This window comes from Tiliqua scincoides, chromosome 7, assembly GCF_035046505.1.
Source record: "Tiliqua scincoides isolate rTilSci1 chromosome 7, rTilSci1.hap2, whole genome shotgun sequence".
In the NCBI taxonomy this organism is placed as follows: Eukaryota; Metazoa; Chordata; class Lepidosauria; order Squamata; family Scincidae; genus Tiliqua; species Tiliqua scincoides.
The window spans coordinates 59,136,690-59,154,899 of NC_089827.1; the positions used below are offsets into that span (position 1 = coordinate 59,136,690).

General features: G+C 45.4%; 1 protein-coding gene across 1 annotated transcript; it reads left to right on the top strand.

The window, feature by feature from the left end:
- The first annotated feature begins 1,326 nt into the window (after nucleotides 1–1,326).
- LOC136656839 (cytochrome P450 2D17-like) lies at nucleotides 1,327–15,350 on the top strand. Its single transcript, XM_066633202.1, has 9 exons — nucleotides 1,327–1,536; nucleotides 4,020–4,191; nucleotides 7,279–7,431; nucleotides 9,822–9,982; nucleotides 10,086–10,259; nucleotides 11,185–11,326; nucleotides 12,535–12,722; nucleotides 13,962–14,103; nucleotides 14,883–15,350. The coding sequence occupies exons 1-9, from the start codon at nucleotides 1,327–1,329 to the stop codon at nucleotides 15,059–15,061; spliced, it is 1,521 nt and encodes a 506-aa protein (XP_066489299.1). The 3' UTR covers nucleotides 15,062–15,350.
- Nucleotides 15,351–18,210: the final 2,860 nt, after the last annotated feature.

The following is an 18,210-nucleotide window of genomic DNA, read 5'->3' on the forward strand; positions in this document are numbered from 1 at the left end:
CCAATGTGCGGTGGCAGTGAAGAAGGCCAATTCTATGCTTGGGATCATTAGGAAAGGTATTGAGAACAAAACGGCTAATATTATAATGCCGTTGTACAAATCGATGGTAAGGCCACACCTGGAGTATTGTGTCCAGTTCTGGTCGCCGCATCTCAAAAAAGACGTAGTGGAAATGGAAAAGGTGCAAAAGAGAGCGACTAAGATGATTATGGGGCTGGGGCACCTTCCTTATGAGGAAAGGCTACTGCGTTTGGGCCTCTTCAGCCTAGAAAAGAGGTGCCTGAGGGGGGACATGATTGAGACATACAAAATTATGGACAGAGTGGATAGAGAGATGCTCTTTACACTCTCACATAACACCAGAACCAGGGGACATCCGCTAAAATTGAGTGTTGGGAGAGTTAGAACAGACAAAAGAAAATATTTCTTTACTCAGCGTGTGGTTGGTCTGTGGAACTCCTTGCCACAGGATGTGGTGATGGCGTCTGGCCTGGACGCCTTTAAAAGGGGATTGGACAAGTATCTGGAGGAAAAATTCATTATGGGTTACAAGCCATGGTGTGAACGTACAACCTCCTGATTTTAGAAATGGGCTGTCAGAATGCCAGATGCAAGGGAGGGCACCAGAATGAGGTCTCTTGTTACCTGGTGTGCTCCCTGGGGCATTTGGTGGGCCTCTGTGAGATACAGGAAGCTGGACTAGATGGGCCTATGGCCTGATCCAGTGGGGCTGTTCTTATGTTCTTATGTACACCTGAGGGGTGGGCAAAAATGGGTTAATGAGGGGTCAACGGATAATTATGTTAGTGTCCCTTGTGACTTTTGCTCAGTGCCTGTAGATGCAGAGGGGGAAACATACACCCTTCCTCCACTATCCAAATGGATGGAGCTGTCCAAATATTCTGTCCAGCTCAAAGTTCAACTATCAGTTTATAGTTACTTAAGCCTGAGTTTTGGGCTGTACCATTGATAGTTTTACAACTGTTTACACTGATAGTTTTACACAGTTTTATAACTGTGGGAGGTGCTTCATAAATGAAATGCAACAATGCCAAGATAAATCTTTGGACCTGATAGGAAAAGAAGAGCAACAAACAGCTTTTATGAGGGCTGGGTAAGTCATTACCACTCCCCCAAGGATTTCATTTGTTGCAGAGATACGCTAATAGGATGTTTGAGGCTGGGAACTGAGAAGGAAGTGGCACAAATCCAAAGCAGAAGGAATGAGAGTGAAAAACAACTGATCCTGGCCGAGAAAGAAACAGATAGAAGAAAGGCAAGAAGGGAAAGAGAACACAAGGGGATTGACCCAGGAAAAACCAGGCCATGGCACTATTCATATGGGTGTCTTCCCTGCTCACAGCCATATGGAATAACCTGACACTGCTGGGCTTCTCTCTTATTTTTTTGGTCTTCTCCTTTGATTTCATGAAGCGCCGGAGAAGCTGGAATCACCCTCCAGGGCCAATCTCCCTGCCCTTCATTGGCACCATGCTGCACATTGACTTCAACAACCCCCACCTTTCTTTCACCCAGGTAAGTGCCGGGAAAAGGGTTCCTTTTGCCTAATGCAGTGGCACTCAAAGTTATGAGCAACCGCTGTGCACTGAGAATGTGGTCCCCATCCAGACTGCATCTGAGCATTCTGCCCAGGTGCCATGCAAAGTCCTCATATGGAGGACAGGGGTGCTCTGGGCAGTCATGTCTGCTGTCTGGCGTTCTAAAAGGTCGTGTGACAGGATGTGACTGCCCAGAGCATCCCTGACCTCTGAACAAAGAGGACTTTGTGCAGCACCCGGGCAGAACCAAAAGGTTTGCTCACTAGGCAGACAGATCCACCTGGATCTGGCACTTAGGCTGGGGTTTGAGCAACCCTGTACTAATGGGTTGGAACAGGAGAGCACCCTTGCTGTACAACCCAGAGAATATACTGCACAAATGCCTTTAGAAATCTTTGATTAAGACTTTTTGTTTATAGTGTAATATATTGTTATATAGCACTATTCCGGTTCTCAGTAGTTAAAGGCTTCCATAGATTTACTGTATAAATATTAACTTTCCCCAGTGGCGTTGCTAAAGTGGCTGTGGGGTGGTGGACTGCACCGGGTGACACCCTTGGGGGGGTGACATCACTAATGGTCAAAATTGTGGAATCTTTGGTATTTATGAATACTGCCACAAAGTTCTGTATCATTCGATAGGTAATTTTATGCAGAATGTAATGAAACAAACTGTGTTGAATTATATGTGTTCTATCAAAAGTTATCGCAGAATAACCAGAAAAAGAAAACACCTTATGCAACAAAGAGTGGATTTCCTGACCAATGAGACTGAATGAGACTAACAGACGAATGAGCCTGAACGTTCTGAGGTGTTTGTATTAATGACACAGCAGGGGACCAATAAGGTCTTAGTATGAGTCAGCTCTCATTTCCACATATCAGAGCTCATACTAGAACTCCTGTTCAGTTGCACGAGTGTCATCAAGATGGCAAGTGGTTTTGTTGGTTTCTGGTTGGGAGGCTCAGCTCCAGTGCTGGCAGAGGCCTGCAAGTGGAGGCCTCTCCACCAAAGGCACTAGCCTGTACATGGTCTCAACATGCTTTATGGTACGTTTGTGACTGTGAGCGTGGTTGTTCCACTGGCAGGAGCTGACTTAGGGTGCAATCCTAACCCCCTTATGTCAGTGCTTCCCAGGGCAATGCAGGACAATGCAGCTCTGAGGTCAGGGAACAAACACCCCCTTACGTTGAGGAGGCCTCTGTGAGTGACACCCAACTGCAGGATGCAGCACACGTTCCTTTGGCACCGCTGTGCCAGTGCTGGAAAGTACTGACATAAGGGGTTAGGATTGCGCCATTAGGATGTTCTCCTTTTCTGTTTATTTGGCTATAACTTTTGATAGACTATAGATAATTCAATGCTTACAAACAAACAACATTTGCTTCTTTGCCTTCTGTATTAAATTACCTACTTATTAGTAAATACTGATATTTCCACAATTTTAGCCAATAGTGGTGTGACCCCCCAAGGAGGGGGGTGACACTTGAGGGTGTCACGTGGAGCAGTCTGCACCTGACCCCTTAGCTATGACACTGGGGCATGGTTTTATACAGATTTGTTTTTTTTAAACCCATGTCAAAAAAACTGCAACTAACATTTTATATTTATTTTAAGATAAATAACAGCATATATAAAAAGTGAAGAGGCACTTAATTTTTAATTAACTTTAGGGGTGCAAGTAGTTAGCTTTGCCTGGAGTGCAAAATAGCCTGGCGTTGGCCCTGGCGCTATGTCTAAGCGAAGATCCTTCTAACGAACATATATATATAGTTGAGGAAGGGTGTATTTCAATTATGATGAGGATATGATAATGAAAAATGTATTATAGGTCTAGAAAACGGCATAAAAACATGATTCTCTTGACTGCTAAGATGGGGGCAGTGGAGTGGATCTTGTGGCTGCCTCAGATACATCATGCTTTGGAGTACCTAATAAGGCCATACTGAACATGCAAGAAATGGATCTACGATTGTCATAGCATCAATGGAATGGGTCAGGATATAATTCCTATTATTGGGGAACTTCACTGAAGTGTGTCTTTATTGGAGATGTAGGATTAATGTATTCTGTTGGATATACTGGTGACCTTACTAGTGTGGTTTGTTTTGTCAGAATTTGCAGGCTCAACTCCCATCATACCCAAGATTCTCTGTGTAATATCATCCTTATTCTTAATTTAGTGTGTACATTCCCCCCCCCCCCGCCCTCTTGCCAGCCTTTATTTGACTCTGGTAGCCAGTAGCCTTCATTCTCTTTGCAAGTATTTAAATAACACTTCTCAGAACAGTTCTGACACAGGGATGCCTTCCCTTCAGACGGTCACCTAATTCAGCCTGTAACCTGTAAGAAGGTTTTAGAAAATGATCTTAAGACATTACTATTCAGTATGTTTTACCATCTGATGTACTTTGAGTGTGTGTGTGAACAAGAAAATATATATTTGCCTTTCTTTTCAGCTAAGTAAGAAGTATGGAAACATTTTCAGCCTTCAAAATTGCTGGACTAACGTGGTGGTAGTGAATGGTTTCAAAATGATGAGAGAAGCCTTAGTCGATAAATCGGAGGATTTTGCTGATCGTCCCGACTTTCCTGTCTACCGTTGGTCTGGGTTTGGAGAAAACAATCAAGGCATGTTGTAGTATCCTAAGCTCTAGAACAATGGTTCCCAACCCGTGGTCTGTGGACTGCAGGTGGTCCGCAAGACCCTGAAACGTGGTACGTAAGATGATCACTTTCAATCACTTCCAGCATCTCTCTGAGCAAGTGCTCCCCCACAGACCACCAGGCAGGGAGAAGAACGAACTGCCTGTAGTAACACTTCAATGCTAGCTGCAGCTGGGGCCAGTCCATTCTCCACCCTCTCTGGTAGTCCATGAGGTAGCACTTGCTCAGCAAGACACTTCCCCATGGACCACCAGCAGTACCCTGTTCCCTTCTAAAAGGTCTTTATATGAGAGAGAGAGAGAGAGAGAGAGAGAGAGAGAGAGAGAGAGAGAGAGAGAGAGATTTCTTTGAAGTATTTCTATCCTGCTTTTCTTGCCTATCAAGGTAACCCAATGCAGCTTACAGTAAGATAAAACAAAATGAAAGCAACCAACAAAGTGCAATCAAACAGACTCTTTCAAAAGGTAGCACAGGAAAAAACCAAACAGCCCACCTGTGGCTAAAAAGCTACAATTAAATAACCTCAGTATAATTGCCAAGTATTGAATTGCCAAATTCAATCAATTGCGAAATTGAGTAGAAAGGCATATCTCCATGTAGAGGACAACCAGACCTACTTGGGAAGAGAATTCCACAACATCAGTACCACCACCAAGGAGGATCTACTCCCAGTGGATGTTCACCATGCAGGAGGCATGGCCTGAGACGATACTGAAGCATGCAGGGAACCACGTTTGGGAGGAGTCGGTCCTTAAAATATCCATCTCCCAGACTGTTGGGGACTTTAAAAGTCTTAACCAACACATTGAACTGAGCTAGGAAACATGTTGGAAGCCAATGCAATGCATGCAGAATTGGGGTGATGCTCCTTCCAGGCAGCCTCGGTTAGCAGCCCGGCTGCGGCATTTTGTACAAGTTGAAGTTTATGAATGCTGATCATGGGCTGCCTCACGTAGAGCCCATGATAGTAGTCCAAAAGGACTTGGATTCTAGAAGAGCACGGATAACCTGAACAAGGTCAGACCTCTCCAGAAAACCATAGCTGGCCAATCAGCCAAAGCTGATAAAAGGCACTCCTCATCACTAAGGCCACCTGCCTCTCTAGATCATCTGGGTCCAGAAGAGCTTTGGGATCCTGCAAACTCTGAACCAGCTCTTTAAGGAGGAGGGAGTGCAAACCCATTAAGGACAGCTGGACACCATCTCTCAGATCAGTAGAAGTATCTTGTTCAACACAGGCCTCCTTCCATTTGTCTTCATTGTTCTAATGTGGTGGCAAAGTCCTCAGTACGTAGTAGGAAGCTGTTTCAGATTGATCTCATTTTCTCACCACTTTATCTCAAACCTCTTGTGTTTTATCAAGACACACACTTCCTTTCCATCTTCATGTTTTGCCAGTTTACATTATGGGTTACCTTAAATGTTTCTCTCATCCCGCCACAGTGCTCTGTCTCCAGTCTTCTTGGCTCCATGTACATGTTGCGATGTATCTCCAACTCTAAACAAGAGTGCTCTTTCTCAGAGGTCTAGCTACCCTGGAGTACAAGCCCTGCTGTTTAGACCTTGCAGAAAGTGGGGAGATATCACAAAGGGGGAAGAAAAAATGATGCTGCGTTCCTTTCCTCTCCTCTCCTCAATTCTTTCTTCCTGCATCGAAAAGTAGGCCTAGAAGATGCGGGGGGGGGGGGGGAATCCCAGGGGCCCCAAGTCATGACAAACTAGGCGGTACAAAACAAATAAATGTGGGTAGCTCAATCTCATTCAGTGCCCTTCTGTTCTCTGAATGCATTCTGGAAACTAGTTTGTTCAGGGTAGCTCTAACAGCTCTCATATTTGCTAACAAACTACAGTCCCCCCAGAATGCATTGTGGGAACAGAAGTGCATTGAGAGCAGATTAAAGTTGTAGTGGAAATGCAGCCCAGGTCTTCTCCATAAGCACCAACACATATTAGTACAATTATGAACAGGGGCTCAAGAAGACCAGTTCTGTCTTCTCCCCTTACTGTTTTACAAATGCATTTCTGTGTCCCTGAGCACTCCCCCCTGAGGATGCAAAAACCACCACCTTCTTTTGGCAGCACCCAAGTCTGGCATTTGAGGTGAGACCTGCAACAAAGTTGCAAGCAATGCCCCAAATCTACAGCCCACCTCCAGCCCCGTTAAAGGCTCAAGTCAGCCAAGTTCTCCTCTTTCCTGCTCCAAACATGTAGCTCTTTGGGCCCATTGAACATATTCCGTCCTTGTCATGTCTTTTTGGGAGGGAGTTCTTTTAATTTAATTTGTTTTTGCATATCTAGGGTGTCCCCTGAAGATGTAGAAACCACTACCTTCTTTTGAGACGGTCCTGTACTGCTTCCATTCTGATAGGCACTCAACCATCTGCATTTGCTATCCATATATATACAAATAATGATATTTTGTTGTTCTGAGCCAAAGAGCAGTGGCAGTGGTCTAGCAGACCCGCCCAGCCATTGGCTGAGTTGACATGATATCATGGAATGTTGACAAATGCTTGGGAAAGAAACTATCAACAGCAGAATTTTTGCATCAAAATCATCATTATAAAATTAAAGTATTGAAGTAGTAGTTCCAAATTAGTACTTAGGGAGGAAGGGGGAAACTGGGCCAGAGGAAGGTATTGAGGGAATAGGAGATGGGCCAGATGGAAAGATATGGCAGCAGAGGCTGCCAACAGATCCTATTCCCCCTCCCAGGCCTGAATGCCCTACATGGGTCTACTTGGTTCTGTAGATTCTTGGTTCTGTAGATCTACTTGGGCCAACAGATTCTGCAGATTCTCAGGTTCTGCCAATCTGAGGAGACTCACAGCAGCTGCTGGAGCTCAACACAGGGGAGACCTCCAGCTGCCTCTCTGCCCGCACAGGATACATTTGTGGCCATTTGGTGGCCATTCAGCATATCGTCATATCACAGTATGGGCAATTCAGTTAGGATTGGGCTGCGCATTTATTTGCTGAGCAATTTATTTGCTGACAGGTCTTTACAAGACATGTCATAACAGAGTCCCTTTGCTTTTCTTTCATTGTCAGGATTGGGAATGGCAAAGTACAGCCATGACTGGAAGGAGCAGAAGAGATTTACCCTTTCCATACTGAGGGACTTTGGGATGGGGAAGACTTCCCTGGAGCATGTAGTGATCGAGGAAGCTGGACATCTGTGCTCTGCCTTTAGCTCTGAGGAAGGTTTGTCAAATCCAGGTGTACTGAGAACAGGAAGAACACTAAGTTTAAAAACCAAGCAATGGCTTAGAGTTGTCCTCATCTCCCTCCTAGAAGTTTGTGGGACATCTCAAATGCCATCAAATTCTATACTTGCTTTTTTGTTTTTGAAGTTCTGCATCTCTCTGGGAGCAGGATCACTTCTACCTCTGGATAGGGTAGTATGTCTGGCAAGCTCCTGTGGTCCTGTTTCTGCTGGTGATGCCCCAAATAGGGTATTTTTTTTAAGGAATGATGCAAGTAAGTGTGAGACTCTGTTATTGTATACTTCTCTAGTGTTTTCAGTCTGGAAAGCTGCTGTTTATGCAAGAATTGATCATCTACCGCCTTCCAGGTATGTAGTTACTGTCCTGGAGTTCAGGTTAAAATTAAGAATTTGGGAGAATGTTTTCCGTGTAAGAATGAGAAACAACTGCCTTAGGGAAAATGCAGAATCTCCTTTCTTGGAGCAGTAAAGAAAAGGTTAAGTTGGTACTTTCAGTATTTATTTAGATAGGGAAGTGGAGACTGAAGCAACTCCATGATTAGCTCAGTCACTGAATAGTTCATAGTGCATGTATGTGCTTTTCCAGTTTATTATTCTTTTACAGTAAGACATGTCACAACCTGCAGCCTTTACACCTAACCAATGACCATTTAGACCCAAACTACATGTTTCATTTACCATGTGACAGTGTAGTTCTGGTCTTAGTTTTGCAGCACAATCCTATTCATGTCTAAGTTATTATTATTATATTAATAAATATTTTCACAAAAATATAAAGGACATATAAAAGCAGAAGTACTACAGGAGGACCTTATATATCCAATCAAAATACAAAATTTTAAACAGTTCACAAATCATTATCAGCACCCAGTAAATCAAAAGTTCATAGGTCCTATCAAAATAGGAGATTTTTGTTGTCTAGAAACAGAGGCTGGATTCTAAACACCCAGCCAAGATGCAAAATTTAAATTATTGAAAAGCAAAAATCGATTCACATGGACTCAAAGTATGAACTTTACTTTTTTTTAAATTAAAAACAGGGTCTTATGAATACTTTGTTCAGTACTTAGAAACTAGTCAAGCCATGAAGTTATGCCCTCTGTTGTAATGGAGGGAATGATTTCCTTGGAAGTACAGGTGGGGCCCTGGTATCCATGAGAGATCTGTTCTCAGACCCTCTGTGGATACTGAAAACCGCAGATACTGAAATCATCAGTTACAGCCATTTTAAAGCCTCCGAAGGTGACCAGAGCTGGGCTCAGGTCGCCTCCAAAGGCTTTTTGAAGCCCGCAGAGGACACACATGTCTGCCTGTCACTTTGTGGGCTTCAGAATAGCTGAAAAGGTCAAACAACTACTACTGGTTTCTGGAGGTAAACTGGAAGTGACATTTTTAATGCCTTTTAAGTCATTAGAAGACCCTGGGTAAGTCCCACCAGCTATGGGTCAACTCAGACCTGCACCAGCAATACCACTAGCACAAATCCAAGTTGACTTGTGCAGGCAGTTCAGACCTGGGAAGGGCGATAGGATATGATGAGCACCAGAGCAGTCAATTCCACCCCCCATCCTGAGCCCTATCCCCCAAGGAGACCCCTTACCCCGAGGAGACCTCCAGCAGCCAAAATTCCCCTGTGGGATGCAACGTAGACCACACCAACACCACTGCCTGGGAATTTAGTTAGAATTAGGTTGCCCGACCCATACTATACCTGCATGTGGTAAGGGTAATGTGTTGCTTGGGTTTTAATCTTCAATAGTCACCCAAATATTGGCAATATCTAATCTAATCTAATCTAATCATGCTCAGCTGCTTCACCTGCTTTTCAGTAACTCCATCCTCTCTCCCTCAATGCTCCCGCCTACAGAACGTGCATTTTGGAAAGTTGTTCACAGGCCTACAAAATTGAGGGTCAGAAAAGTTTTCCCAAACTTTATGGTGGTTTGATATAAATTTGGGGTGCCAATTCCAAAAATGGCATCCGTTTTGCCCTATCATGTCTAGTTTTGGAGATATAGTATAGCCTCATTAGTGAATGATTCAATCAGCTTCCTCATGAGGAAGCCATGGTGTAGCTCATTTTTGGAATCTGCACTCCAAATATACCCAGGAATTGGTGTAACGTTTAAAGAAGCAAAATGTGTGTTGGCCTTTGTTATTTATGTACTAAATTCATGAATGTGTCTGAGATTTTCAAATCAAGACTGTAGTTGGCTAAGTATATGTTGGCTGGGTCTTCAGAAGGGTTTGCCATCTAGGAAGTCTTATGGAGTCAGAAGGTTTTTTCAACATGCATTAAACAATTGGTAAAAACCAAATTAGGGGCAGTGCACCCTAAATCTCATGTTTGTTGTGCTGTCCTCTTCAGGTCATCCATTTGACCCACACAGTTTCATAAACAATGCGGTCAGCAATGTGATCTGCTCCCTCACGTTTGGCAATCATTTTGACTATAAGGATGAGGAATTTGAAAAGTTGCTTCTTCTCTTAAGAGAAGCTTTACAGGAAGAAACTGGATTTTTATCTCAGGTATGATCATGGACTGTTTGATCAAGGCAATGGCAGTTAAGCCCCAGGATTCTGGATGCTTGATTTTTTTTCTTCTTCTCTCTCTTTTTCATTGTGGAATCAGTTCCTTCACGTGATGCCTATTTTTATGTACATCCCTGGAATCCTGGAGAAAGCCTTTCAACACCAAAAAGATTTATTGGTCTATATAGATGAGCTTGTGAAGGTGCAGAAAGAGACCTGGGATCCCTCCTGTAGAAGACACATCACTGATGCATTTTTTGAAGAAATGGAGAAGGTACGATGTGGATATTCTCAGGGTTTGAGTTATGACATGTTAGTGATGAAGTACAACCTGCTAGTTTGTCATGCATTAGAACACGCACGGCAATTCAGAGAGGGATTCCCTCATTACACTGGAGGAGAGAACTATACCATGAATGCTTTACTGGGGTGATCAACTGTGACAGTGTTGCACCAAGAATTTCAGGCACAAAAATCACTGCGCTGTGGAATTCTCTTCCTCCATATAAAAATGACCATAGGCTGAACAGAGCATCCCTGTGTGGGGCTGAACACAGCAACCTTGAAGCAGCCCAAGGTTTCCCAGCACCTGAGAAGGTGTGCCAAAAGCTGCTTTACTTTACATAGTGAAGTACAGGCCTGGATTGGAGAATAAAGAAGGGGGTGAAGCAGAAGTGTGGAGGGAAGGAGAATGGTTGGCTAGAGTGTCACACTACCTCTTCATCTTCTTCCTTTTCTGAGTTGGGGAAGAGGAACAGCCCTGCTGGATCAGGCCAAGGGTACATCTAGACCAGTTTCCTGTCTCTCACAGTGGCCCATCAGTTGCCTCAGAGAGCACACAAGACAAGATACCCATAACCTGTTGTCACTCCCTTGCATCCGACATTCAGAAATAGGCTACTTCTTGGAGGAGGAGCCTTGGGACCTGGCCCCGCTTGTGAAGTCCTCTCCCTCATAACGTTTACAGACATGTCAGTTGTGACTTGTTGGCTTTATATTGTAAGTCTTTTCAACCTCCACATTGCATAATCTATTACTGTTGGCAGGAGTGGGACATTTACAGTGTGTTGACGTAGTATAATGGGTGACCGTTCTTTCAGAGGGGAGAGAACTAGACACAGAGATGCTATATTGGGCAGCAGCCTTGTGGTATGAGTAGTGCGTAGTTCTGGCCTCAAGAAATTATTTCTTTTCCTCAGAGAAAAGATGATGCAAACAGTAATTTCAATGCCCAAAACCTCACTTTGGTGATCACTGACCTGTTTGCTGCTGGCACAGAGACCACTACCACAACTCTGCGCTGGGGACTGCTCTACATGATCCTCCACCCCAGTGTCCAGAGTAAGTGCTATCTGCGTATGAGTTCCTATCTGTTCAGGTAATCTGAGGAAGTCCTTCTTCTACCTGTGACATAATATGAAATGGACACAAAGTGTAAACCCTTCTCTACATTATCTTTAATACTATGGAATTCTCTTCCATTGGATGGAAACCTTGTCACCTGATATTATAGGATTTAAAAGTTACTATGGAACCTTTCTTTATACACTGTCCTTTAGTAAGTTGAAAGAACTTTGAACAGGAAGCCTGCATTGTTCGTGGCTTTCTGCTTTCATTAGCTGTCACTTTTTGTAAATTGATGTTGGTTCTTCTTGGGAAAGGTTGGGTGTGCATGAATAAAAGCTCATACCCTGCACATTAAGAAAAAGAACCCAGTTTCACCATGATGGCCATATTCAAGCAGGGGTGAATCCAGAGTCTGTATTTGGGGGGGGGGGGAAGCAGTGAGCACTACCTTAACAGCAGAGTTCAGGTCAACCAGGTGGATGCACCTGGGCTCCCACTTGAATTTTTGCCTCTGTGGCTGAGATTTGCTGCATGGGTAGACCTGGGCTCCCTCCTGGATTTGAAACCCAGATCTACCTGCTGAGTAGACCTGGGTTCCTGGTCATGCTTGGGCTGCTCCTCATCCTGGCAGGTGCCCTTCCTGCTGGCACAACAGTTTAGGGAGGCGAACATCCATGCTCCCCCCTGGATCTGCCCCTGTATTCAAGCCAATGTAGTTGTTCAAAATAAGGGAGAGCTAGCTATCTAGTGTGTTAGGAGCAAGGGTTATAACCCACCCAACACGTCATCAGGTCAGCCCAATGCTCGTATAACTCAATGTTTGGTCTAAAAACATTGCAAAGTCGATATTGGGATAACTGTTTTTCATTCATAACAGCATAGCTCTCAAATAGTGCCATGAAAAGTGAGGCTGCTGTTACTTAGCAAGCAGTGCAGGGGCGGCCTTAGGGCAGTTTGACCAATTTGGCCAAAATGTGTCCTGTGCCTGGAGGGAGTAGCAAGCAGAGTGCCTGCAGCCATAGCCTGCATCTCACTCTGTAGCTGATGCTCCGCTCCCTCTCCCTGCCACACCTCCTCCCAGCCCTCTCACCACCCTCCCCACCTCCCCTTACCCCAGAACGTCTTCCCTGCCTCCCCCCATGCATTGCCAGCTGTAGAGCACTGGAGGTTGCGCCCTTCCCACTAAAAGCTTTCTTTTCCAGCTAAGGTCCAAGAAGAAATAGATGAGGTGATCGGCAGGAACAGGTCACCCAAAATGGAGGACCAGGCAAACGTGCATTATACTCGTGCTGTGATCCATGAAATCCAAAGATTTGGAGATGTTGCTCCAGCTGGTGTCCCTCACATGACATTCCGAGATACAGAGTTGGCGGGATTCTTCATCCCAAAGGTATGTCAGGGCAGGAGAGCAGATGTAGTGCAGTGAAATGGGCAAGAATGGACAATGTAAGAATGGACCAGATCGGTACCATGACAGATTATTAACATATGTTGCTTTTTTGCCATTTAGTCTTGGGCATATCCAGAAGTGAACTTTTTTAAAGCTTAATCAGAATCTCCTCCACCTAGGAAACACTCTCCACTACATGAAACTGGTGAACTTTGAGAAAATCAGGGCTCCCTCACAGTAGCAGTCAGCCAATTTATTATTATTAAAATATTTATACGCCGCTTTTTGAGTAAAACAAGTTCACAAAGCGGTTTACAGAGAAAAATCGATTAACTAACAGCCCAATCCTGAGCTGCCTGGTGTGTGGGACTGCCATGGTGCCAAAATGGGGCGGCCTGCAGGCAACCAGTGGTGGCTGCTCGGAGGAAGGGGGCATTTGTCCCCTTCCTCCGGGTAAGGGAAGCAGCTCCACAATGCGGCTACTTGATTCTGTGGCAGCTCTTGAGCAAGCGCAGAATCAAGGAGCCCCTGTCAGGCTGCAAGGCCCAAAACCGGGCTCAGGATCCGGTGGAACTGAGCTCCGCCAGTCCCGCTCCCTCCCACTCCGCTCCCTCTCCCTGCCACACCTCCTCCCTGACTTCTCCCACCCTCCCCACCTCCCCTTACCCCAGAACGCCTTCCCTGCCTTCCCCCATGCCCCCACTCACTCCTCTGCTGCCCAGCAGTCTGGGTGAGTGCCAGGCAGTGGAAGGTGTGTCCAGCGCCAGAGCTGGCCGAGCACAGGCTTACGCTGGGCTGGCTCTGGTGCAGAAAGACTTGCAAACATGCCTTATGGGACATTTGCAACAAAGCATGCTGACAGTAAACCAGCATGCCAGGCTCTGAATCGGACCCTAAGTGGCTCCATGTCCCAAAATGGCTCACAATCTATTCAGAAGAAACACCAGGAAACAGCCACTAGAAAAGACACTGTGCTGGGGTGAAGAGGGACAGTTACTCTCCTCTTGCTGAATATCAAAGGAGGACCACTTGAAATAGGAGGATCTAGCTGAAATACCAGCATCCAAGGCTGGGGATTGTAGTATTTTGCAACACAGGCAGAGCTGGATTTATGTGTACATTTTGGGGTTTGTTGTATTCAAAGAAGGGGAGGTTTTTGATAAAAAAGAGATTATCAATCTGCTGTGTTTCTGACGTGCATGCAGTTCTGAGATGCATTTTGTGTTGGCATGCTTTTAGGGCACCACAGTTATCACCAACCTGTCGTCTGTGCTGAAAGATGAAGCCATGTGGGAGAATCCGCACCAGTTTTACCCTGAGCACTTCCTGGATAAAAATGGGCAATTGGTCAAGCGGGAGGCCTTCCTGCCTTTCTCTGCAGGTAAATCCAAGGGAAGGAGGACTAGGAAAGTTCATTCCAGATTCTGTTCTAGGTTTGTCCTCCCCAGGTTTGTGAGGAATAATCTCTCTCTTTCGCCTTAGCCCAAACTGGTCTTCTCTAGAGGACTATGTTGGCCCATTTCAGTGTGATGCTCACACCATCTTCTTAGCGAGAGAAATGAGACTGGTCTGTGCACAGATGGTCGCTTTTCAGAGAGGCTGAATTAACAGGGGTGGCATTAGAGTTGGCCAGGTTGGGCACTGATCAAGGACCCACACCTATCAGAGGGCCCACTTGATTAGGATAACCCCTGATTGTTTTGTGACAGCAATAGTGCCCACATCTCCATTAGAGGGCAGATGGGATACCTGGTGCCAGAACCGAGAATTTGTCTGGTAGAATTTGTTAAAAAAATCTTTGGTTGGGAAATCTGCTGGGAATCTCTAATATGCCTGAGCTCCTTCAAGCCCAAGCTTGGTTCGTAGTGGAGCTAGAACTCAGTCATGTACCTTCACACCATTATTGTGACCAGAAGGAAGACCTTTACAGTTTTACATGCTTTGTAAATATTCGGCAAAATGTGCACTTTCCAATATTTTTTTAAGCAAATATTTTATCCTTGTGGAAGAACTACGTATTTCCCAGAGTAAATTAGGAGCGATCAAATTAAGGGGTGTCAGGTGTGGGGGGTATCCTTGTGTAACTGATACAAGACTGACTCCTTACTAGCAAAATGAGCAGGGATTCATTTTTGGCTTCACCTCCTGTTCCTTCCTCAGGTCGGCGTGCATGCCCAGGAGAACAGCTGGCCAGGATGGAGCTTTTCCTCTTCTTCACCAGCCTCCTGCAGCATTTCACCTTCCACATACCAAAGGATCAACCCAGGCCAAGAGAGGATGGATGTTTTGCTTTTACACTTATCCCACACCCCTATCAGATCCGGGTTGTTTCAAGATAAGGGCAGATGTCCCTCTCAGTCAGGGGCGGATCCAGAGTTTGTGTTTGAGGAGGGCCATGAGCACTAGCTTCACTCCAGAGCCCAAGTCAACCAAGCAGATAGACTGGGCTCCTGCCTGGACTTGGAGCCCTGATCTACCTGCTAGGTAGACCAGGGCTCCCAGTTGAACTTTTGGCCTCCATGGCCCAAGATTTGCTGTGAGGTTAGACCTGGGCTCCCAGTCTGACTGCTATGTTGGATGCCCCGCCCAGTGGGTGCTCCCTTTTCTCCCAACTGCTCCCTATTCCACCAGCTGCCCTTAAATTTACATACATGTTAAAGGTTTTGGGTCCATACAGTTGGACATACCATTTATCATCAATATAATATGAAATTTGTAATGCTCAGAATGGCACATTTGTATAGGATATTTTTCAGGGACTATAATCAGTGCATCCAATCCTGCAAGCCAGTCAAAAAACACCACTTTTTCCCTGGGGTTCAGCTCCCTATATTTCTAGTTTTGCATTTGACATCAAGACAGATCTCTCCAGTGTGAATATTCCCAGAAAATGACCCTGCCCTCATATCATAGTTAAATCAGACTCAAAACAAAGGGGTGGCTAATCCGTTACAAACACTTCCGAACAAGATCATTTAGCCAGATTTCTGCCTCTTCAACAAGCCCATAGCACACTTAGGGTGTAATCCTAACCCCTTATGTCAGTGCTTTCCAGCCACAGGTCTCCTATGCCTTTAACATTCTACGACAGCCTCTGTTCTTTTTGCCCCAAGGACCAGCTAATCTAATTAAGGGCCCAATCCTTTCCAACTTTACAGCACCAGTGATACTGTAATGCAGCCCCAAGGTAAAGGAACACATATTTCCATACCTTGAGGAGGCCTCAATGACTGCCCCTCAATGGAGCAGTTGACGTCGCGGTTGGAGAGTCCCTGCCTGCTGCCCGCCTGGAACAGCTGGTTGCCCTGCAGGTCTGCAAAGGTACACTTGGCTGGCATGTCTGCCCAGCCCTGCCAGGGCTGGAGTAGCAGCAGCAGCAAAGCAGCGGGCACCCCATGGAGAGATTGCAACGGAGGACAGGGGAATGCAGGTGGCCTAGAAGTGCTGGGAAACCCGGATCCCCGTTTGCCCTCTGCCACTGCCCTTCCCTACTAGCGGGACAGCTTTGGGGGGGGGCCCCAACATCCATGGCCCCTCCCCTGGATCTGCCCATGCTCTCAGTTCTTCTTGATGTTCTGAGATCTTCCATCTTTCTTACGTCATTCTTAAGGTTACATATCAAGGATGTAATAAAATGTTAAGGGAGTATAATTTACCTGTGGAAACAGAAAATGCAGTGAGGCTGCTATCCTATGCAGTCTTTCCTGAGAGTAAACCCCACTGAATACAGTGAGACTTACTTCTGAGGAGACATGGATAGGATTGTGCTGTGAGCCTCTTCTCACTATGGTCACATGACCGGTCCTTAATATGTGTGAATACTCTTTATATTTGTCATTTATGAATGAAACATTGTTTTAGAGATTCCCCTGGAAAACACTGAAGAGATTTGGGAGACACAACAGCCCCCTTCTGGACAGAAATCAAGAAATACATAAGACATCCATGCTGCTTCTTCCATTCTGTTTATTCCACACCCAATCTCAGGAAAGAGAAGCCATGTTGTGACAACTCAGGGACACCTGTTTACTCAGAAGATGGACTGAGTAACTGCATCAAAATACAAATGCTTTTGCCCCACTGACAGCAGGTCTGCATGTTTCTGTTCAGTGCCTTCCCTAAGAAAGCCTTTCAGCACAAAAGTCCCAAGATGCTTGTTGACGTGTGTCAAGTTCTCCAATGTGGTAAAGTAGAAGCAGCAGCAATAGTCAATGTTTGGCCCACCATTGTCAAAATATTGGATATTTGAGTACAGTGGCAGATTTCTTTTCATAACTCGGCTACTGATGATGACTTACAATTCACTGGAAAAGCTCAGGATGTAAAATCTAGACTGGTGAAGAAAACAAGCACAAGGTATCCAAGGAGTCTCTAGTGCAGGGGTGTCAAACATAAGGCCTGTGGGCCAGATGTGCCCCCAGAAGTTCTTTATCTGCCCCCGTTTTAATTGGGCTCTCTCAGAGCCACCCGCTTAGCACAGCTTCTCCCCAGGCATCGCTCTGCAGCGTACTATTCAGCTGCTAAACTGCTGAGTGAAGACTCAGCAGAAGCAGCGCTGCTGAAAAGGTGGCCATGCCTTCCCATATCTTGAAAGTATGATCAAGATGTGCATATTTTCTCTTCTGCCATTTGCAGCTGTTTAGTTCCTACTTGACAACAAAGTGCTTATTCCTGGCAGGGAGGGGGGCAAAATACCAAGTTTTTAGATACCTGAATGCCTGTGTAATGCGGTCCCTCCCCCTTATCTTCATTCAGAGCCATTCAGAGCAGCAAGAGTGAAGCAGAGAAGACACCTCCACTTTGATCTTGCTCTGAATGGCTCTGCAGACAAGGGGGAGGGGCTGACAGGTGTTCAGGCAGGTGATAAACCTGATGAAGGGGGGGAAGCGTTCCCCCCTCCAGAAATGTCAGTGCCTGGAAGAACCCTGTTCCTTTCAGCCGTATCTTAAGTACTCTACTTTCCTCCTGCTTTACTTGAGGTTCTTACCTCTACTCATCTCCAGCACATATTTTGATGGGGCATCTTCTTCACCAATAAATGGCATATTGAGGTGTGGGAGATGCAGCAAAAATCCCTGATTCTGTCCTCTGTTTTGGCCTAATTTTGTTCACCCATTTTGGATCTTCTGATTACTCTGAGGGCTGCTGCATGGAGCAACATCTTGAAAGGGATGCTGAGACAGTCCAAGGTAGTAGCCATTACTGCTGTATTGTCTTTGGTGTTGGTTGGTCAACCATGTTAACCCCTTCCTGAACATTAAACCAAGGACCTGCCTTTGAACCAGCTTATTGCACCATGAAGCCCACACAAAAACCCCTTCTTTCCACCAGAAAGGTTGAGAGGAGCCACAGACACACTTATGGATTTCAGTGCCACACAACCCTGTTTGCTGTGATAGCATCTCTTTTGCCCAGAGATCTCATGCCAAAGTTGATTCAGCCCTTGTTGCTAAGCCTGATATAGCATAGGTCCTATAGTATAGATCCT

What these genes read in the sequence shown, in the direction of transcription:
- LOC136656839 (XM_066633202.1), top strand. Translation starts at nt 1,327, where the DNA reads ATGGCACTATTCATATGGGTGTCTTCCCTGCTCACAGCCATATGGAAT. An exon ending in CCCACCTTTCTTTCACCCAG is followed by an intron (nt 1,537 to 4,019) that starts GTAAGTGCCGGG and finishes CTTTCTTTTCAG; the next exon opens with CTAAGTAAGAAGTATGGAAA. An exon ending in GTTTGGAGAAAACAATCAAG is followed by an intron (nt 4,192 to 7,278) that starts GCATGTTGTAGT and finishes TTTCATTGTCAG; the next exon opens with GATTGGGAATGGCAAAGTAC.